The sequence below is a fragment of the Hyperolius riggenbachi genome, chromosome 5 (genome assembly GCF_040937935.1).
Source record: "Hyperolius riggenbachi isolate aHypRig1 chromosome 5, aHypRig1.pri, whole genome shotgun sequence".
Taxonomy (NCBI): domain Eukaryota; kingdom Metazoa; phylum Chordata; class Amphibia; order Anura; family Hyperoliidae; genus Hyperolius; species Hyperolius riggenbachi.
In genome coordinates, this window is record NC_090650.1 from 67,612,238 (window position 1) to 67,636,070 (window position 23,833).

At 43.1% G+C, this 23,833-nt stretch overlaps 1 protein-coding gene across 8 annotated transcripts in view; it reads left to right on the forward strand.

The window, feature by feature from the left end:
* The window catches only part of DIP2C (disco interacting protein 2 homolog C), a 635,214-nt gene that overhangs the window by 451,623 nt on the left and 159,758 nt on the right, over positions 1–23,833 (forward strand). For all 8 annotated transcript variants that reach the window (XM_068235828.1, XM_068235830.1, XM_068235833.1 and 5 more), the window contains one exon: positions 1,230–1,344. In XM_068235828.1, the coding sequence (XP_068091929.1) occupies positions 1,230–1,344 (115 nt within the window). The remainder of the gene's footprint in view (positions 1–1,229; positions 1,345–23,833) is intronic.

A 23,833-nucleotide genomic window follows, 5' to 3' on the forward strand; every position in this document is an offset into this window, starting at 1 on the left:
GGCCGCTTGCGTACATGTTTACGCATTCCCGCTAGTGCAGGAACATTAACACATACATTTTAAAAATGTACGCATTAAACCACTAACACGTAAAAATGTATGTGTTAATGTTCCTGCACTAGCGGGAATGCGTAAAATTGTACGCAAGCGGCCCACCGATCTCCGAGGTCGGCAAGCTGACAGCGGGGGACTGGAGCAGCAGTGATTGACTACGAGAGCACAAAGATGGCTGCATGGGGCTGGTAGAAGCCCCAGGGAAGTGAAACTCATTTTTTTTGCCTGGATATTCCCTTTAAGTTTTAGCTACTTTTATTCTTGGGCGCCTCTGTTAATTTCCACATTGTTGGAGACCACCCATGGTGAAAGGGTGCTAACCCCTTGTTTCCAGATCTACAGAGAACAACTTCTTAATCCTGAGTGGGGACAGGTCTAATATCCTCAACTGCATCTACAGTGGTTATCTTTGTGGTAACTAGGGATAATCAATGATATGCAAAATTTTCCACAAATATGCAATTTTTTATGCAAATGTAGGCAGTGTGAAAACGGACCAATCAGTTTAAACCCAGGTTTAAATTGATTGGTCAATTTTCAAGCTGCACATATTTGCATAAAAATGTGCATAACTTTGCATCAACTCGGAAAAATTTGCATATCCGTGATATTCCCTAGTGGTAACTCATGTTGGTGAGTATAACTTTACATACTTGCCTCTCATTACCCACATCAATCAAGTACATAGTGCACTATACTGGGCTCTTGGTGTTCTCTCTCGTTTTCTTGTTGTCAGCCAATAAAGGTGCATAAATTACACTGTGTCTGCAGTACCAAATCTATCTAAAGCTGCAAAGAAGCGGACATAGACAGGAGAGAGCGTTGGTTTGCACATAATCATAGATTACATGACCAGCAGGGGGCACCGCATGCAGGTAACCCTTTCACCCCCCCCTCTTTCACTGGCCTGCATAGTATTTCTAAGCTTTGCATTTTGCCTTTCATGCTGCCTGCTGAAGATAGAGGTGATGGGGGCTTGTATAAGATAGACAGAGACAAATGAGTTTCTGGTTTACGGTGGATTTTTCATGGTGTTACAATGCCACGGGACAAGTGTAGCGATGAGCTATTCAGAATGTCCTCGCTGCTCTTTAAAGTGTTCTAAATCATCTTGTCCCAGCACAGAGCTTTCTGCCCGTACATCACCACATCCTCTTCTTGTGTTCTCTCCCCAGGGTCCATTTCGTCGTGTGACGCTTTCCTCAATGTCTTCCAAAGTAAAGGCCTGCGGCAAGAAGTCATTTGTCCTTGTGCCAGTTCACCAGAGGCTCTTACTGTGGCCATAAGGAGGTACTGTATGTTTACTTTTACCACTGTAAATAACAATAAGACAGCTCCTTCTGCTCTTCATGGAAATGTATATCATTTTTATGTGTCTGTTTTTTTTCATAGTTGAAATACATACTGTATATAAGAGCTAATAAATGGGATGAATGAAATGGAAGTTGGGGTTGATGCTTGTGCAAGGATTATTTATCAAGGTTTGGGATGAATTTTGGTATTGTTGGGTTTGTAAGCTTTTCTCAGTTCAAGCCTGAGACGGTTCGCCAACGGCCAGTCGGAGCGGACATGGTCCATTGTGGTACTCTTGGTGTAGATGTGTTTCCACCATAGGCTTCTATGGGAAACATCTGCTTGTCTGAAAAAATTGTCCTGGTTGGGGTTTTTCCGTTCCGCAGACAAGTGAATGGATCCTGTTAATATGATTCATAGGATTCGTCGACTTTCCATTTTTCATTCCATTCTGATCCATTGCGTCAAAATGGATAAAAAAAAATATTATATTTTGTGTTCTGAGCATTAGGGTAGCCATACACTTAAGAATCACACTGCCAACCAGTCCAGGATTGACCTGCACTTGACATTATAAAGGACACCAGGCTCGACATTTGCAAAGAATCACCATTCTCGATCACCTTATGTCAATTGTGGGTCTGTTGTGGGACGATTGGGGTGCAATGGAAAACCACATTTTTTGCTCAAGTAGACTTTTTTTGTCTAATCAAATGTCTTATTGGGCAAAAATGTTATATAGTGCATGGCCAGCTTAACTCCCTCTTCAAACGCTCTCTTAAAACAGAGCAATAGACGTTAGACAGGAGGCATTTTAATTGCTTTGGCATTTATCCATCAAGTTAGCCTTTTTTACATGATTAATTGTAATGCTTTAAGGCCCGTACCCACCATGTGCTTTTTTTTAATGACTGGCCATTTTTTAAAAAGATGAGCGATTGTTTCTGTGATCTCACAGATCTGGGTGCAGGTGTGCAATTACACAAACCTTGTTTAGCGTTGCTTGTCTGGGAGGAATCGGGGGAGCCAGCACTGGATTCCTGTTATCTACAAAGGTTAGGGAAGCCTCATTGGGACCCTGAGGCTTCCCCCTCCTGAGGTAAGTATCCCCCAGAGGTTTTTTTTTTTTTACAGTACAGAGTCTCTTTAAGAACTTTTTCCTTCATTTTGCAGCTGTCTCCTTTTAAGAATGATCAGATTCTTCATGTTCACAACAACAAATCAAAATTGTGTACAGACATGTCTCATATATGGATTACCAGGGGAATCCTATCTTATAAAAGGACTCCAGTAGTTTGGCAGTATTGGACACATTACGTCAAATGATGATTTATATTAAGAACAAGCAGATCTGTTGAGGATTTTTTTTCTGGGGGTTGTGATAGAGTTAAAGTAGTTAGTATTACTTTTCCATGATTGAACAGAAGTGAACATTACTGCTTTGCAAGTGAAAGTAATAATAGCAAGATTCTGCAGAGGGAGTCTGCATCATGGTGGCATGAGTGGGACAAGTTTGTGCCACACCTGTATACACATCACCTCGGAATCCCTTTAAGGCGCTTTGAGTGCGCTAGGAGAAAAACGCGATATAAATGTTGTTTATTTATTATTAAATTCCATACCCTAAGTTTGTCATTAATTTAAATTTGTACTATTTCTATGACACATTAAGCTGATCCAAAAAGTATTTTTTTACATTGCAGGCAGATGTGTCGGATATAAGTCGACCTCGCGTATAAGTCGACTCCAATATTTGACCCTCTTAAAGAAAACCTGTAATGAGAAAAAGTTCCCCTGGGGGGTACTCACCTCGGGTGGGGGAAGCCTCTGGATCCTATCGAGTCCCACGGCGGCGGCGAAAAAGCTCCCGGAACAGTGAGGATGTAACTATTTACCTTCCTGGCTCCAGCGCAGGCGCACTATCGGATCTCTGCTCAGAGATAGGCGGAAATAGCCGTTAAATGTCGGGCCGCTCTACTGCAGAGGCGTAAGTCGCCTGCGTAGTAGAGCGGACCCAACAGAGATTGGCTATTTCCGCCTATCTCTGCGCTGAGTGCCTCAACAGCGCCCCCGCTGGAGCCAGGAAGGTAAATAAATCAGCGCTTATCAGCGCTTGTCAGGCTTGTCAAGGAAGGATTGCCGGAGACTTCGGGGAGTTAGCGCTGGATTGCCTGCAGCTACAGCGGAGGGGGAAGCCTCATTGGAACCCTGAGGCTTCCCCCTACCGAGGTGAGTACCCCCAGGGGAACTTTTTTTTTAGTTACAGGTTCTCTTTAAGCTGGAATGTTTTATTAACTCAAGTATAAGTCTACTCAGCAAAGTTATTGGATGCACATTGGTGACCAGGAGGAATTAAATGCTGCATTTGGAGGCCAGGAGGGGTTAATGACTGAATTGCATAAATTATTCCATCCATTAACCCTGCCTGGCCCTAAAATGAAGCAAATATCTAACACCTCCAGTCCCCCAAGTGTAGCAATTATCCACACTGCAGCCCAGTATCTTTCCCCCCTTTCCTTGTTGATTGTTGTGGCCAAGACCTTCAGACCTGTGTTCTCTTGCCATTCCCTTTATCAAGAAAGTGTCACCACTGGATAAATTGTTGCAAATGGGAATGGCTACAAGTCAGAAATTTAGGTCCAAATTGAGTACCAGAAATGTAGGTCCAAATCGAAGGCCAACCCCTATACTTCTATTGCGTGAGTCAGATCTGAATTTCTAGACTTACAGTCAAGTATACATTGTTTTATTTTTTTCTATTTGAATTATTTTGCTTTTACTTTGCTTCCATTGCACCATTGTTATGCCTGTTGGAGAAACAAATTCTCAAAAGAATTTTGAACAATTTCCAGCATGCAGATTTGAACAAATATACCTACAGAAGCCAATCATGTTACATTGCCAAAAGTTGAATTTAGCCAAACGGGGCTTGATTGCTATTCATGCTATTAATTTATTGTGTACATTTTGGTAGAGCATTCCTTACTACAGTACACACTTTGCACAAAATTTAGATTTTTTTTAGTTTGAAGTTTTTATTATTTTTAAAATTCTGCCACATCTGCAAAGCTAAAATCACAAAATATGTTGTGTCTTATTCACCTTTTCCCTAATTAATTATATTTGTTTATATGTCCTAATTCACAGCGCATGAGGTATTATTAGTTCTTCTGTATGTGACAGATTCAACCATCTATTTGTAGCTATTAAAAACAAAATTCCTATCGTCTGTCACAAACGATTATTTCCAATTTGACATCAATCGTATTTTAGAATAGTTCATAAAACATGATCCGTTAATCTGCATCTGAAGGCAGGGTGCACCCTTGACTGGGTTTCTGCAGTGTATATTTGCATTAAAAATGTGTGCACTAATTGTATATGTATTTTCGCATGCATCTAGCATATATGACAACTATCTTCTCCTTGCTTCTGTTGTGGGGCATATACAAATATTTGCATTTCATATGTGGAGTCATTGAGAAATATTAGGCACAACTAACTAGGGTGGCATTCAAGAATTGCAGCAGACTGTCTGAATCGGAACCGACTCAAAAGACCACATGGAAATTATCCAATTAAAATTGTAGTGGTGTCAGTTCCCATGCAAATTTGCATGTTTCCTTTTGGAGGAAACAGGTCCTGAGACTACTATAAATCATGGGGTCCCCCAGCAAAACTTTGTTGGTCCCCCCAAAGTGCCAACACCTTGTGGCCATCACAGCCTTGAGGCCCATCTTGCAATGGTCATAAAACAAGTGTTGCCATCATGATTTTCACACCCATACAAGTTTAGCCACAAAGATACCTGATCTAAAGGATGGACCCCTCTATCAGAGGAAGTCAAGTAGTAGTTGGGGCCCCTTCACAGCTCTGCCCCCTGCAGTCGCAGGCACTGCTCCCCTCTAGTTACGCCCCTAATAGGGACACTAGGGTATGACTATGGGAGAGGTTACATTATGAACACCATCTTCCTGCTTTTATTGTGTGGGATGTTTGTTCGATTAACAAGAGTGGTATAAACATAGTTACGGTAGATTTTTTTTTTATGCCAGTCTGTGAATTGAAATATGTGAATATCAGCTGTGTGTCTTTTATTTATTTGAGACTAATCTGGTAGATTCTCTGTGTTTATAGTGAGCCTGTAGTTGTCACTGTAGTTGTAAGGCTGCATACCAAGCAGCTTTACTACCTCAACAGCACTGGCTGAGAGTTATGAATATAAATCTCAGTCCATATGCTGAATGTTACTATGGCAACTCATTCTCATGGTGTAGGGCACAGGGAGGCTTAGGTCTAGGCGCCGTGTCAGTTCCTTTGCTTTAGTCTCCTGGTTGGTTCAGTTGCCTAGGCTTCTGGATTATTCTTCATGCTCACCGCTAGGCTCATTTTGTTAGTTCTCTTGTCTAGGAGTATATTTGATGTCCACAGACATTTTGTTGCTTGCTAAGTTTCAGATATGTTAGCCTTCAGTTAACCACTTCAGCCTGCAGTCATTTTTCACCTAATCAGAATCTATTTTATTTTGCCAAGCATGACTGGGTCAAGCCCAGAATTGGGTTTGGCACAATGGAGCAGTACATAGAAAGAAAGACAGGAAATGCGTTAGAATGACAGTAATATCTCATACTCAGGTATAAGCATACACTAATATACAAACAACAATTTGATATACACAGCCGAAGTCTGCCGCTTCTATGTAGGTGGTAGGACGCTGATAGAGGGTGGTAGAATGTTAAGGGAGTTCAGGAGGCTAACGGCCATCGGGAAGAAAGAGTTCTTGTGTCTGGTGGTCTTGGTGGGGATGGCCTGAAGTCTCCGACCCAGTGGAAGTGGGGTGAAAAAAACAGTGGCCTGGGTGAGAGAGGTCACTTGCAATCCTCAGTGCCCTGGCTCGCAGTCTTGTGTTATACAGGTGGTCAAGTGGGGGCAGAGTTCTCCCAATGATCCTCTCCGCCGACCTAATGATCCTCTGTAATTTGTGCCGGTCACTGGCGGTGGCTCCCACATACCAGACCAAGATGGCGGAGCAGAGGATTGATTCAATGGTGGCAGTGTAAAAGCATGTCAGAATCTCCTGGGCCATGCCGAACTTCCACAGTTGGCGGAGGAAGAAGAGTCTCTGCTGGGCTTTCCGTTGGGTTGACGTGATATTGACTCTCCAACTGAGATCGCTGGAGATGGTGGTGCCCAGCAGGCGAGTGCAGGGCACTCTGGCCACCTCAGTGCCATCAATGTAGATGGGAGGTGGGGTAGGTGCCGACTTCCTAAAGTCAATTATAAGTTCGACGGTTTTGGCCGTGTTGAGCACCAGGCTGTTCTCTTTACACCAGTGGCATAGTCTTTCCACCTGCTGCTGGTAATCCCGTATGTTTTCCTTGGTGACGAGGCCGAAAATGGTGGTGTTATCCGCAAATTTTATGACTTTGACAGAGTCTGCCGTGGATCTGCAATCATTTGTGTAAAGGGAGAAGAGCAGCGGGGACAGGACGCAGCCCTGGGGTGCCCCTGTGTTTATCGCTTCTCGTGAGTAGATGTCCCCCAGCCTGACAACTTGGGATCTGTTAGAGAGAAAGTCAGTGATTCATAGCCGTAGGGTGGAGTGGACCCCCAGTGTCGTCAGGACATTCTGGAGGGTGCGTGGGCATATAGTGTTAAAAGCCGAGCTGAAGTCTAATAGCAGTACTCTGGCATACGCATCCCTCCTGTCTAAATGGTTGTAGATGAATTCCAAGCAGATGTTAAGAGCATCATCAGTGGACCTATTTGCCCTGTAGGCGAACTGGAGTGGGTCTAGTAGGGGCAAGGTGGATAGCTTGAGGGTGGATAAGTCCACTCTCTCTAGGGACTTCATGATGACGGACCTCAGGGCTACAGGCCTTAGTTGTTGAGGTCGGAGATGCCTTGTTTCTTAGGAACTGGAATGATGGTGGACCTCTTGAAGCATACCTTATTCATCCAAGCAATTTTCATCTCCCATTCATTCACCTATAACTTTATCACTACTTCTCACAATGAATTGATCTATATCTTGTTTTTTCTGCCACCAATTAGGCTTTCTTTGGGTGGTACATTTTGCTAAGAATTATTTTTTTCAAAATGTATTTTAAACAGAAATATTAAATAAAAATGGAAAAAAAATCATTATTTCGCAGTTTTTTCAGCCATTATAGCTTTAAAATAATACATGCTATCATAATTAAAACCTACATATTTTATTTGCCCATTTATCCCGGTTATTACACCATTTAAATTAAGTCCCTATCACAATGTATGGCGACAATATTTTATTTGGAAATAAAGGTGCGTTTTCTCAGTTTTGCATCCATCACTATTTAAAGAGACACTGAAGCGAGAATAATTCTCGCTTCAGAGCTCATAGTTAGCAGGGGCATGTGTGCCCCTGCTAAAACGCCGCTATCCCGCGGCTAAACGGGGGTCCCTTCACCCCCAAACCCCCCCTGCAAAATCAACGACCAAATTGGTCGTAAATTTTGCTCTTCCTGGAGGCAGGGCTAACGGCTGCAGCCCTGCCTCTCAGCGCGTCTATCAGACGCGCATCGCCGCCTCTCCCCCGCCCCTCTCAGTGAAGGAAGACTGCGGGGGGCGGGGGAGAGGCGGAGGTACGCGTCTGATAGACGCGCGGGAGGCAGGGCTGCGGCGGTTAGCCCTGCCCCAATGCGGAAGAGATTCCGCGATGTACGGAGGGGATTTGGGGGTGAAGGAACCCCCGTTAAAGAGACACTGAAGCGAAAAAAAAATTATGATATTATGATTTGTATGTGTAGTACAGCTAAGAAATAAAACATTAAGATCAGAAACATCAGTCTAATTGTTTCCAGTACAGGAAGAGTTAAGAAACTCCAGTTATTTCTATGCAAAAAAGCAATTAAGCTCTGCGACTTTCAAAGTCCTGAAGAGGGCTGTTATCTGACTTTTATTATCTCAACTGTAAGTAAACAAATGTCTTTTACTCTGCCAGAGGAGAGGTCATTAGTTCACAGACTGCTCTGAAAGAATCATTTTGAATGCTGAGTGTTGTGTAATCTGGACATATTATAGAATAATGCAATGTTAGAAAAAACACTATATACCTGAAAATAAAAATATGAGAATATTTTCTTTGCTGCTAAACTTCTAGTAATTATTCATAGTACACAACCAATTCATTATATCATATTTTTGTTTTCGCTTCAGTGTCTCTATGACTCTATGCTAACTGTATGCTAACTATGAGGTCTGAAGCGAGATTTATTCAGACTCTCTTTAAAGCTTACTTATACAGTACAGACCAAATCTTTGGACACACCTTCTCATTCAAAGACTTTTCTTTATTTTCATGACTATGAGCATTGTAGATTCACACTGAAGGCATCCAAACTATAAATTAACACATGTGGAAGTATAGTACATAACCAAAAAGTGTGAAACAACTGAAAATATGTCATATTCTAGGTTCTTCAAAGTAGCCACCTTTTGCTTTGATTACTGCTTTGCACACTCTTGGCATTCTCTTGATGAGCTTCAAGAGGTAGTCATCTAAAATGGTTTTCACTTCACAGGTTTGCCCTGTCAGGTTTAATAAGTGGGATTTCTTGCCTTATAAATGGGGTTGGGACCATCAGTTGCGTTGTGGAGAAGTCAGGTGGGTACACAGCTGATAGTCCTACTGAATAGACTGTTAGAATTTGTATTATGGCAAGAAAAAAGCAGCTAAGTAAAGAAAAACAAGTGACCATCATTACTTTAAGAAATGAAGGTCAGTCAGTCCGAAAAATTGGGAAAAATTTGAAAGTGTCCCCAAGTGCAGTCTCAAAAACCATCAAACGCTACAAAGAATCTGGCTCACATGCGGACCGCATCAGGAAAGGAAGACCAAGAATCACCTCTGCTGCGGAGGATAAGTTCATCCGAGTCACCAGCCTCCGAAATCGCTTGTTAACAGTAGCTCAGATTAGAGACCAGGTCAATGCTACACAGAGTCCTAGCAGCAGACACATCTCTAGAACAACTGTTAAGAGGAGACTGTGAATCAGGCCTTCATGGTAGAATATCTGCTAGGAAACCACTGCTAAGGACAGGTAACAAGCAGAAGAGACTTGTTTGGGCTAAAGAACACAAGGAATGGACATTAGACCAGTGGAAATCTGTGCTTTGGTCTGATGAGTCCAAATTTGAGATTTTTGGTTCCAACCACCATGTCTTTGTGCGAAGCAGAAAAGGTGAACGGGTGGTCTCTACATGCCTGGTTCCCACTGTGAAGCATGGAGGAGGAGGTGTGATGGTGTGAGGGTGCATTGCTGGTGACACTGTTGGGGATTGATTCAAAATTGAAGGCATACTGAACCAGCATGGCTACCACAGCATCTTGCAGTGGCATGCTATTCCATCCGGTTTGCGTTTAGTTAGACCATCATTTATTTTTCAACAGGACAATGACCCCAAACACACCTCCAGGCTGTGTAAGGGCTATTTGACCAGGAAGGAGAGTGATGGGGTGCTGCGCCAGATGACCTGGCCTCCACAGTCACCAAACCTGAACCCAATCGAGATGGTTTGGGTTGAGCTGGACCGCAGAGTGAAGGCCAAAATGCCAACAAGAAGTGCTAAGCATCTTCAAGACTGTTGGAAGACCATTTCAGGTGACTACCTCTTGAAGTTCATCAAGAGAATGCCAAGAGTGTGCAAAGCAGTAATCAAAGCAAAAGGTGGCTACATTGAAGAACCTAGAATATGACATATTTTCAGTTGTTTCACACTTTTTGGTTATGTACTATAATTCCACATGTGTTAATTCATAGTTTGGATGCCTTCCGTGTGAATCTACAATGTTCATAGTAATGAAAATAAAGAAAACGCTTTGAATGAGAAGGTGTGTCCAAATGTTTGGTCTGTACTGTAATTTAAAAAAATATTAGTAATATACCCTCTTGACTTGCATATTTAAAAAGTTCAGACCCCTAGGTAACCATTTGTTTGTATTTTTAAATTGTAATTTATTTTTATTTTATTTTTTTTAGTTAATTTTTTTGGGGTATTTTTGTAGTGTGGAGGTAAACTGTTAATTTTAAATGTAATTTATTGTCAGAAAAAAATGTATGTAGATGTAATTTTAAATGTAATTTATTGTGTTAGAAAAAAAAAATGTATGTAGATGTAGTTTTACTATTTGACCGCAAGATGGCCGCGGTCAGTTTTCTTTTCCCCATCCGGTAAGCGAGCTCTCTCGCTTACAGGAAGTGTAGGGAGGACTTTAATTTATTTTTTTTTTGGTTCAGAAAGATTGCGGCTTCTTATAGAAGCCATAAGTATTTCTAACGGGGACTTAGATCAATGTATGGGAACTGCGTTCCCATTCATTGATCTCCGGAGTAAGGGTCACGCGCGATCGGCCATAGGAGCGCAGTAGCGCGACAGCAGCCTTTTGGATGTAGCAGCTACGTCCAAAAGGCGGAAATGGTTGAGGTGGATCTGAACTCAGAACTTCCTCTCTGCTCTAAAAGATTAGGCACAGTATGAAAACAAACAGGGAAAAACATTTCTTTGTTACAATGCACAGAAATCCCCCCCAAAAAGCCCTGAAAATGTACTGGATGAGCTCTCGGGGAGCAAAGGAAGGCAGCATCTGTCTTTCCTGTACAGCCAACTCTGACCAGCGCCTCGGCTGTGAGTCATGCCTACTGACTACACACTTGTTACACTCAACTGCATAAATAAACACAGCTCAGTGTAGATGATTTCAACACCATTTCTATGTGTAATGAACACTTTTCAGTCTGTTCTTTGCAAGAGCTCAGGTCCACTTTAACCACTTTGCTAGCTGCGTGTACACTACCCGCCCCCCCCCCCCCCCCCCCCCTGTTTGCGCTGATCGCCTGAGGCGATCGGAGGGGGTGGGGGATGCAGCTATTATGTAGCTAGCTACATGATTTAAAAATTTTTTTAAAGTGCTGCGCTGCCCCCTGGTGGTTTTAATAGATGGCCAGGGAGGTTAAGTCAAAGGTGTTGATTTTTCTGTATCCATAGACACTAGTGAATATAACTTTTCCCTCAGGCTACACAATGGCAACCTGTGCCTATATTGGTGACAGTTTTGTAATATACAGTACGTACACAGTGTCAAATAACTCATGGCTGTTCTGAGTTGTAGAGAATGGAGTTGCATTTATAATTAGTTGCTTAAGGCATCCAGGCTCTGGCACAGGAACCTTCTCTAGTGTCCCCAGGGTCTCCTTTCTGTTATATAACATAATGATGGCACTGGCACCATCATTGCAGCCTGTTGTTTAAGCATAATTTTCCTGCTTCTGGGCCCAAGTGGCTGCTTACCTCTGCCAGCTGCCTATTTCGCTTTAGTTTACTAATTCTGATGTGTATATGGCATATACTGTAGCATACATCTCTCACAACTGAAAAATTAAAGTACAGATACATAAATGCTTATCAATAATGCAAGCTTGAGGCAGACGTCACAGTTGAGGGAATCGCACATGGTTTCCCGGAATTGCACCAGACATAACAGCCCATGTTATTCAGTGGGCTGGTACACATGTAGTGTGGTTCCTGAATATGGGGGAAAAATGGTTGCATGCGGCATAATATTGCACACTGTGTGCTTTTAATGTCACAGACGATCAGCTGCTGTCGGATGACTGTAGGTAAATTGAAGGACCTGTGGCCAAAGTTTTGCCCTGCTAGGTTCACATACAGAATTTGACCACTCCCTAAAACAATTATGACTATACCCAATTTATAGCTCCAGGTGCTGTGCACTTCACACCACTGCCCAGCAATCCTAAGAACGCCTCTGAGTGGGAGGGAAGTGGGCAGGTAGCGCAGTACTTAGGCTTCCTGTTGTCCTGCCCCTCCCCTCCTCCTTGAGGGCCTGAGCCCAATGCTGCATTTTCAAAAATGCATAAAAACGCATGCGTTTTTCAAGCGTTTCTGAAATGTGTTTTAATTCGTTTCTGGATGTTTTAACGCGTTAAAATGCAACAAACGCTGTGGTGAACATTACGAAAAGTTGTGCGCAATCGCCAACGATTTTCGTATGGTCCTGCACAATTACTGTCAGTCCTGTGTAAATGTACAATAGATGTCTTTTTCCGTCTCTTCTCTTAAAAACAGAGCCCCTCACCCCCTCCACCTCCTCCAGCTTTTCACACGTAGCTGCGACACATAGGTGTTACATGCTAGGACCAAATGGTGCCCATGGAATAGCTTCAGCAGCTCAGCAGATAACAATCAGCCCCTCTCCCCAAGCCAGCTCAAACTGGCTGAGATAAGAGCTCCCTCCAAAATCATACAATCAAACAAAGAGAACTTTAATTTATTTGTAATTCAAAATAGCCTTGTCGCAGAAAGACAAAAAACACATTTTCTGATACCTAGAAATCAGTTCTATCATTCACCTGAATTACAATTTTCTAACTGTCAGGAATCCATAGGAAAACCACTTTATCCGGCCTGCATAGAGCGAATGCAATAGAATAGGCATGTATAGCCTCGTTGGATACACGGTCGCAGGCCGCTTATGAATATAGTCTCGGATTTGCGATGCGCCAATCTGGGGTGGAGTCGCACAGATTATTAAAAACTGGTACATTTTCCTGCTCTGAGTCTGGGGGTGGCAACCTTGCTGCCAGAAGATAACCCTGCCTTAAACACACCTACTTTCCAGGTAGTGACAGCCCAAAACTCAGGTCCTATAAAAGTGGGGCGGGACCAAACCCGCCCAGTTCTCCAAATTCCATCGACCAGGAACGTCCATGCAGTCGTTTAAGGAGAGCCGACGCCTGCTGTGTTCAAGGACCCTTAACATTAATGCCTACTTTTAAGCTGGACTTTTTTTCTTCATTCTTCAAATGGACTGCTCAGCATAACTAAGTAAGAATTTTCTGATTTTATTCCTTTTTATTTTTAAGCTCTGTGTGTATGTGTTAATTGGTGTATATAACTGTATGTAATGCATTTTTGTTATTAAACGTTTTAAAAATCGTTTAGCGGTTATGACCTGTTGCTGAACATACACAATCATACCTATTCTCCTGAAATCGCTACCCTGTTTTCAAGTGTGCCTTTATAACCTGTATGCGAGAACCCGGCCCATATATAACGATCTGACCCAGGTTCCTGCATATTGCTAAGGGTTAATAGAGCGTTCTCGAAGTCCTAGTATAATTACAGTAGCGGGCTGTGTAACCCGCTTGGTGGCAGATCTTTGAATTGTATGTGTGAGGTGAGTCCTTTGTCGTCTGAACGCTCCCTCCGCGAGTCAGTTCATCAAATTGCGGAGTCGGGTTACCCTTCGTGATGAACAAAATGACCGTGTGAGAGGATTCTGCCGCTGATCGATTGAGCCCATCCGCAGACCGGCTTTGCGGTCTGTGACAAACGCGTTTTTAAAATGCTTGAAAAACGCAAGCATTTATGCGTTTTTAAAAATGCAGCAATGGGCTCCGGCTCTAAGGCCTCGTTCACATCATGACACACAGATGACCGTGCGATCGAAATGCAAGTCGTACGATCGCACGCCATCTGTGTTTGTATGCATTGCAGGGCTGATCCCATGCACTGTAGTGAATGGGTCAGCCGGGCGTTTTGCTAAAAAATGCGTGCAGCCTGCGTTCGCGCAGCACACTGGTATGGTACACATGCAGTGTGAACATGAGACAGTGCAGTCTATGCACTTTTGATGTTCGTTCGTGTCTGCCTCCCGCATGCGTTGCCGAAATACGGACGGCAACGCGTGTAATGTGAACGAGGCCGTAGGCCTGGAACACACTGAAATCCGCAAACGCAAAACGCAACCGCTAGCGTTTTGTCTGAGCGGTTTGCATGCGGACTCATGCGCGTTTTCGGTCGCGTTTTGCAACAGTGTATTTTTTTGCTCAACGGTTGTGTAGCGTTTTGCGTTTCGCGTTTTTATCCTGATTGGTCCTGTGAATTATTTTTAATTTTGTTAGTGTGCTGAACCGCAAAATGCTAGCAAAACTGCTCAGTTTAGGTTTTGCTGAGCGTTTCTGCTAGCGTTTCAATACTTTACATTGAAGCGCTAACGCTCCCAAAATGCTGCAGGTCCTGCGTTTGCGTTTCTGGGAAACGCAAACGCTCCTGTGGAAGTTGCCCCATCCATTAACATCAGCTGAGTGTTTTGGCAAAACGCTAGCGTATCGCAGCGCTGCCAAAATGCTAAAAAAAAAACGCTCTTGTGGGTTCCAGCCCTAAAGGATCATTTGATCAGGGAGTTAGAGTAAGTATTCTGCTATATTCAGTATGTGATCCACTTTAGAGTATGAGTAAGAGCTCTGTATATTTTGAAAGATATCAGCCATTACTACTTGGCTGGTTTGCTATAGGCAATGAATAAAACACTCTTAATTTGCATCTGGAGTGTGCTGGCTTCACTTGCTAAGCATGCTTCAAAGTACAACGGTAGTGAGAGGGATATGGAGGCTGTCATATTTAATTTCTTTTAAGCAATACCAGTTGCCTGGATGACCTGCTGATCCTTTGCTTCTAACACTTTTAGCCATAGACTCTGAACAAGCATGCAGCAGATCAAGTTTAGCTGCATGCTCGTTTCTGGTGCGATTCTGACGCTACTGCAATTTTTTTGCATTACTATGCACGTCAGAATTCACATTCAGTGGAAATGACAAAAAATTGCATGACAAATTCATACTTAGTGAAAATGGGCCCTTAATGTTACTGTTGAACATAGCAGCAATATGCACTTTAGTGGATGAAAAAGAATTGTGGTACTTTGCGAAAAGAGTTGGAAGGGGAATCGGAAATTGGATATGGAGCCAAATCTAAATAGTATTTTAACGTATGTTCCCGAAGATGGGTACTAAAGGGGATTGTAACATTCAAAAAAATATAAAAAATTGCCCCAAAAAGTAGCTTGTGCCTCAAAAATATATGTAAACCCCTTTTTCTAAAATGTTTCAATATGCCCCCCCCCACCACCAATTGTTTTTTTCTTTTTACATAGTCTGGATGCCTTAGCCTAACTGCAGGAACTGTTCAGTGCCTGCGGGATTGTGGGAAGTTTTTGTTTGTATTAGCTACAGTAGCAAACATATCTCAGCATGCAAACAGCTTCCTATTTTGGATAAGATCACTGTGACCAGAATATAATTGAATCCACCTCACTTTAAAGATGTAAGCCCATTGTCTAGGAGGTGTTGCTTTCTGTGGGAGGGATACTAAGCTGTGACAGTAGGGAGGGAAAAATAACACTTAGCTGGACTGAAAAAAAGGAGGGACAGAATTGTTGTCACTTTTGGCATCACAGAGAAACTGTAAAGATGGAAACCAACAGAAACCTTCTTTTCTTTTGGACAGTGAACACTAATAAAAACAGGATAGATAAGCTAAATAAGTAATTTCTTATTGGATTCCTTGTTTTTATTTTTTCGGTTAATGTGTAGTTTTATGCCACTTTAAATTGATGACAGAGTGGCAGTTAATAATGATGATCATAATCTGCTAATTATGGTTACACAAAATTTTACATACATTTTCACAGTTACGGCCATATGTAATTATGATTTGAACATTTAACTGATTAAGGCCTGGTGCACACCAGAGGAGTTTTTCTGAGCGTTTTGAGTTTTTGAAACCTGCTGCTAATGTTATCCTATGTGTCTGTGCACACTGGAGCAATGAGGTTTTGTAAAAAAAAACCCATAGCATTACACTGGGAAGAGCTTTTGAAACCTCTAGCGTTTGGGGAGTTTTTCTGATGTGTCTCAGCCCTTAGTGTTATACGTATGTTAAGGGAAATAGTGGGAACAAGGAAAATAATTTATCAAAAATACCTTGTTTTTGAGAACACAATGTGGAGGGGGTGTCACAGCACCCCAAAGCAAAAACACAGGAAACAAAAAACGGGAGCTCAGTGGTGCAGTAGGTCAAGACAAAAAGAAGTTGAAATAATCAGATGTGAAATTACTACTCACAAAGGCGGGTTGATCGGGGCAACCAGCCACAGGAAGCAGGTGGAGACAATGAACCCGACTTCAGGGTGGTCCAGCCAGACCTCGATATGGTCGCTCTCCTTGGTAAAAAGGACAATAACATTCTGTGGTGAAACCACAGGAGTTTTGTCTAAACCCCCACAACATGGGCCATTGGGGAAGGGGGGGGGGGGGGGGGGAGTATATGTAGCACAATTAAAGGGAAAAGAGGTGCCCTGGTGTTTATAAAATCAACTAAAATCAGAAGAAAAAAGAAAAGGGATGAGGTGGCTTATTCAATTAGGAAATTCTTGTGTGAACAATAGACATTTCTTTAGCACTGGCAACGCGTTTTGTGGGTCTGAGCCCGCTTCATCAGGCCAATCACAGTGCAAATTAGAACAAAGCCGATGGCATACCTTATTGAGGTAAGCCACCTCACCCCTTATCTTTTTTTCATCTGATTTTAATACATTTTATAAACACCAGGGCGCCACTTTTCCCTTTAATTGTTTTTTGAGAAAATCGATGTTAAAAATGCAATGGAAAAAACGTTTTATAAACTCAGAAAAAATATAGTTTAAAAAAAAAAAAAAAAAAAAACCAAGGTCTTTTTAAAAATGAATTAAGATTTTACCCAAAATTTTGTATTAAAATTCTGCATCATAATTGCAAATTTCGATTATGTGACATTTTTGCCCCTCGCTAGCAAATAACTATCTATGCCTTTGAATTCCTGCCTGGCGTGCCAGCCTCACGTTGTTGTTGTTTTTGTACAAGCAATATGGCAGCACTCTGGCTTGATAATGTTGTGTCTGTGATGGCAGTATTTGAGTGCGTTTCTGCTCTCCAACATCTCTTTGTCGGCACAGATGTCATTGCTTGTGGCTGTCTATCACATTTCCTCTTCGCATTGTCTTTTTTTTTTCCCGCTAACGCCGGAAGACTTTCACTCTGAGAACTCTGTGCCATTTCAGAGCCGGCTCTTGCCTTAACCTTTAATTGAGATTTATCACTGCAGGTTTTTCTAGAAAGGCTTCTGTGAGAGATCGCATTGCTTCATTAAAGGAACTCAAGTCACATGACCTGTAAGGAGAATGCAAATCATTACAGCCCAGGATGGGATCGCCTGGCGCAGTGGTTAGAAATTACACGGCACAACCTCAGGAGACACTGAATGCCTTTTCCTGCTACATTTGCCTGGGCTATTTAAGCAACCTGATATGCTTTGCATGTAATTGTCATTCATAACCCAGACTGAATTGCATTATCTTTCTATTTGCGTCTTGCAGTGAAGCCGGATGGAGTGGTGTCTCAGCTCATCCTTGAAAATCGCTGTGACATTTCTGTCTGGCTGAGCTGGCTGCTTCACTGAATCTGTAGGGTATGCAGCATAGGCAGTACTTCTGTGGAGACCCTGAGCAAGGCTGGCAAATGACAATGCGCTTTTACCCTATGCTAATTCACTGGGTTCAGTTCATTTGCAGATTGACAGGACATTGACGGTGAGGCAGCATGGCTAATGAGGGGTCCATTGTCGGAACTATTGACTAGAGTTAGTCCTGAGGTTACTGAATAGGAAAGGTCAATTGACTAAGGCCTGGGAAAGCGCATGCAGCATTTGAATGTGATTATTTCAGGTATTTTGAATGCATTTATTGTGTCCTAATTGGACACACTAACAACACAGGCATTAGGCATTTGGACTTAAAGCAAACCTTAACTGAAATATAAAAGTAAAAATAAACATATACACGTCATACTTACCTCCCAGATAGTCTACTCCTCAATCTCTCTAACCTCTCCTGCATTCTGTTTGTCCATTGTGATCGATGGAATACTACAATCCTCCATTGTGAAAATGGCTGTTACCCCATAACAGCTTCCTGGTCAGCACACTGTTAACCTGTAATATCAGCCACTTAAAGGACACCCGAAGCGAAAATAAACTAATAAAATAAAAAATTGAATCGATCTTCTTCCTCCTAAAAATGACTTTTTAAGGTATTCCACAGTTTTGTTTTATGTTTAACCACTTGCCGACGGCCCACAGCCAATGGGCGGTGGCAAGGGCTGGGCCCAAACGACCGCAATACGCCCATCGGCGGCGGGCGTGGTTATGCAGCGATCGCGTTATGCGTGACGCAATCAGCCGCTGGCGACAGGCTCTGCCCCCCCCTTGCGCAGTAACTCGCCGGCCGTTCGGAAGCGCCGACGGGTTACTAGCTGCCCGATCGCCGCCATGGAAGTGTATAATACACTTTGTAATGGATACAAAGTGTATTATACAGGCTGCCTCCTGCCCTGGTGGTCCCAGTGATCGAGAGACCAGCAGGGCAGGCTGCAGCCACTCAGATAAGCACACTGATCTGCCCCCCTTCCCTCTGATCGCCCACAGCACCCCTCAGACCCCCCCCCCCCCGACCACCCCTCAGACCCCTGTTTGCACCCAATCACCCCCCTAATCACCCATCAATCACTATCTGTCAACGCTATTTTTTTGGTAAGGTCCTAAACTGCCCCTTGGAGGCTCCTAATCACCCCCCACACTCTCAGGTCCTCCCCAGACCCCCCCCCCCCAAACACCCCCCCCCCCTGTGTACTGTATACATCTATCCTCCCCTGTAATCACCTGTCAATCACCCGTCAATCACCACCTGTCACTGCCGCCTATCAGATCAGACCCTAACCTGCCTCTTACGGGCATCTGATCACCCACCCACACCATCATATCGCCCGCAGACCCACCCTCAGATCACCTCCAAAGTGCATTGTTTACATCTGTTCTGCCATCTAATCACCCACTGATCACCCATCAATCACCCCCTGTCACCACCTGTCACTGCTACCCATCAGATCAGACCCCTAGGGCACCCAATCACCCGCCCACACCCTCAGAATGACCACAGACCCCCCAGACCTGCCTCCCCTGTGTACTGTATACATCTATTCTCCCCCGTAATTACCTGTCAATCACCCCGTCACCACCTGTCACTGCCACCCATCAGATCAGACCCTAACCTGCCTCTTACGGGCATCTGATCACCCACCCACACCATCAGATCGCCCGCAGACCCACCCTCAGATCACCTCCAAAGTGCATTGTTTACATCTGTTCTGCCATCTAATCACCCATCAATCACCCCCTGTCACCACCTGTCACTGCTACACATCAGATTAGACCCTAATCTGCCCCTTGGGCACCCAATCACCCGCCCACACACTCAGAATGCCCTCAGACCCCAGCCCTGATCACCTCGCCAGTGCATTGCTTGCATCTATTCCCCGCTCTAATCACACCTTGAGACACCCATCAATCACCTGTCACCACCTGTCACCCCCTAGCACACCTACCCATCAGATCAGGCCCTAATTTGCCCATGTGGGCTCCTGATCACTCGGCCAAACCCTCAGATCCCCCTCAGACCCCCTTCCGATCACCTCCCCAGTGCATTGATTCCATCTATTTTCCCCTCTAATCACCCCCTGAGACAACCATCGATTACCTCCTGTCACCCTCCTAGCACTCCTATCCATCAGATCAGGCCCTAATCTGCCCCCTGCGGGCTTCTGATCACCCAGCCAAACCCTCTTTCGCCCCACCGCAGTGACAGAATTTTTTTTCCTGATCACTGCTGGTCTCTACGACTTAATTGTGGCTGAGACCAACAGTTATGCCACACAATACGCAACCACCAATCCAAGAAGCTACCATGCCCAGCCTTTTCGCTGGAAACCACTTCAAGTTTCCGAACGTAACATTTTTGGGGGCTTTCTCCTTAACATGGGTCTAGTGAAAAAGAATGTATTGTGGTCTTATTAGTCTATGCAGCCAATATATAACATGCCCATGTTCTCTGCTGCCATGTCCAGGTCACGATTTGAGAACATCATGCGCTTCCTGCACTTCAGTGCCAATACAACCTGTCATCTAAGAGGCCACCCTGCTTATGACCGGTTCCTCAAAATTCGCCCCCTCATAGACCACCTGTCATCAAAATTTCCAGATGCTTATACCCCTGAACAGTCATTTTGAGGCATTTGGTTTCCAGACTACTCACGGTTGTGGGCCTCTAAAATGCCAGGGCAGTACAGGAACCCCACAAATGACCCCATTTTAGGAAAAAGACACCCCAAGGTATTCCGTTAGGTGTATGACGAGTTCATAGACGATTTTATTCCGTGTCACAAGTTAGCGGAAATTGATTTTTATTGTTTTTTTTTCACAAAGTGTTAATTTCCGCTAACTTGTTACAAAAAAAAAAAATCTTCTATGAACTCACCATACTCCTAACAGAATACCTTGGGGTGTCTTCTTTCTAAAATGAGGTCACTTGTGGGGTTCCTATACTGCCCTGGCATTAGGGGCCCTAAACCGTGAGGAGTAGTCTAGTAACCAAATGCATCAAAATGTCCTGTGAATAGGACCTTGGGCCCCTTAGCGCACCTAGACTGCAAAAAAGTGTCACATGTGGTATCGCCGTACTCAGAATAAGTAGTATAATGTGTTTTGGGGTGTATTTTTACACATACCCATGCTGGGTGGGAGAAATATCTCTGTAAATGGACAATTGTGTGTAAAAAAAAATCAAAAAATTGTCATTTACAGAGATATTTCTCCCACTCAGCATGGGTATATGTAAAAATACACCACAAAACACATTATACTACTTCTCCTGAGTACGACGGTACCACATGTGTGGCGCTTTTTTGCACCCTAACTGCACTAAGGGGCCCAAAGTCCAATGAGTACCTTTAGGATTTCACAGGTCATTTTGAGACATTTGGTTTCAAGACTACTCCTCACGGTTTAGGGCCCCTAAAATGCCAGGGCAGTATAGGAACCCCACAAGTGACCCCATTTCAGAAAGAAGACACCCCAAGGTATTCCGTTAGGTGTATGACGAGTTCATAGAAGATTTTATTTTTTGTCGTGAGTTAGCGGAAATTGATTTTTATTGTTTTTTTTTTTCACAAGGTGTCAATTTCCGCTAACTTGTGACAAAAAAAAATCTTCTGTGAACTCACCATACTCCTAACAGAATACCTTGTGGTGTTGTCTTTCTAAAATGGGGTAACTTGTGGGGTTCCTAAACTGCCCTGGCATTTTAGGGGCCCAAAACTGTGAGGAGTAGTCTTGAAACCAAATGTCTCAAAATGACCTGTGAAGTCCTAAAGGTGCTCATTGGACTTTGGGCCCCTTAGCGCAGTTAGGGTGCAAAAAAGTGCCACACATGTGGTATCGCTGTACTCAGGAGAAGTAGTATAATGTGTTTTGGGGTGTATTTTTACACATACCCATGCTGGGTAGGAAAAATCTCTCTGTAAATGGACAATTGTGTGTAAAAAAAAATCAAAACATTGTCATTTACAGAGATATTTCTCCCACCCAGCATGGGTATGTGTAAAAATACACCCTAAAACACATTATACTACTTCTCATGAGTACGGCGATACCACGTGTGGCACTTTTTTGCAGCCTAACTGCGCTAAGGGGCCCAAAGTCCAATGAGCACCTTTAGGCTTTACAGGGGTGCTTACAATTTAGCACCCCCCAAAATGCCAGGACAGTAAACACACCCCACAAATGACCCCATTTTGGAAAGTAGACACTTTAAGGTATTCAGAGAGGGGCATGGTGAGTCCGTGGCAGATTTCATTTTTTTTTTTTTTTTGGTCACAAGTTAGCAGAAATGGAACCTTTTTTTTTTTTTTTATACTCAGTGTCATTTTCTGCTAACTTGTGACTAAAAATAAAATCTTCTATGAACTCACCATGCCTCTCAGTGAATACTTTGGGATGTCTTCTTTCCAAAATGGGGTCATTTGGGGGGTATTTATACTATCTTGGAATTTTAGCACCTCATGAAACCTGACAGGTGCTCAGAAAAGTCAGAGATGCTTCAAAATGGGAAAATTCACTTTTGGCACCATAGTTTGTAAACGCTATAACTTTTACCCAACCAATAAATATACACTGAATGTTTTTTTTTTAATCAAATACATGTAGCAGAACATGGACAAAAATGTATATAGAAATTTTACTTTATTTGAAAATAAAGTAAAAAAAAATCATTTTTTTGACAAAATTCATGTCTTTTTTTGATGAATATAATAAAAACTAAAACTCACGGCAGCAATCAAATAGCACCAAAAGAAAGCTGTATTAGTGACAAGAAAAGGAGGTAAAATTCATTTTTAGATAGTAGGTTGTATGACCGAGCAATAAACCGTTAAAGCTGCAGTGGTCTGAATGGAAAAAAAGGCTCTGGTCCTTAAGGGACGAAAAGACTGTGGTCCTTAAGTGGTTAAAGCTACTTTTTAAGTTTGAACTGTTTTATTGTTTTTGCTCAATAACACATTCATTGAAGTATGCCAGAGCTAAAATCTATGAACTATTTTTATCTCTTTCCTGCTCTCAGAAGCCATTTTCTGCTAGGAAAGTGTTTTATAGTTTGAATTTTTTTATCAGTGAGGGTCACACTGTAGTCACTTCCTTTCTGAGTCAGGACTGATTCTTACCACAAGAAATTTATGCGTGCATCAAACATCAAGTTTAACCCTAACAAAATCTGGCTTTGCAAATTTGGCCTAATTGGCTTATCATGAAGCATTGCTCATGCAAATATGCATTTGCTTTCGCATGCCAAATAATGCAGGGTCAAAAACCAATACCGCAAAGCGGTTGCCCTGCGGGAATTAGTTCATGCTACATTAGCACTATCCAGGAGCGCCACGGGGAGGCTTCCCCCCCAAGCAGGGCCAGCATCGGGAAGAGCCGTCCACACCCACCTCCCAATATTTAAAAACAGGCACTTACCTTAACGTCCATTGACGTTGAGAAAAACTGACAGCCTCTTAACAGAGGCTGCTATTTTTGTGATTCATAAAAAGTTTCCCGTCTTCCTAATGCGCCCGGGAAGCCTGATCGTACGCTTCCAGGACTTTTTGACTGGCCATCTTGTGGCCAAATAGTAAAACTACACCCACATCTATTTTTTGTTAAACAAATTCATTGTCTCTGCAAATGTAAAATAATGCAACAACAAAAACATAAAACGTAGATTTAAACATAAAATAAAACCCTGAGATATCCCAAAAAGTCATTTTTAGGAGCATGGATACAATTGCTTATCTCAGTAGTTTATTTTCAACTTTCTATTCCTTTAGGTCAGGCGTGGCCAAAGTCCAGCCTGGGGGCCAAATGGGCCTGCCAAGACATTTCTGGTGGCCCTTAAAGTTTTCTACAGTTAATTCCATGTGGCCCCCAGGCTGTAGCTGGGGGCGCCCCATGCAGGGGCCATCCGCAGTAACTGTCACTGATTAGCAGCTGCCACTGTGCTAACTGCACACAGTATATGGGTTATTTCCTGTGGAAATTTTTTATTTGATAAAATGCATAGTGTACCTAAGGACAATCTGCAAAAATTGTGTTTAATTTTGCTAGTTCAGCCCCCTAGAACCCTCAAGGATGGTGATATGGCCCTTGGCCTAAAAGTTTTAATGCCCCTGCTTTAGGTGAT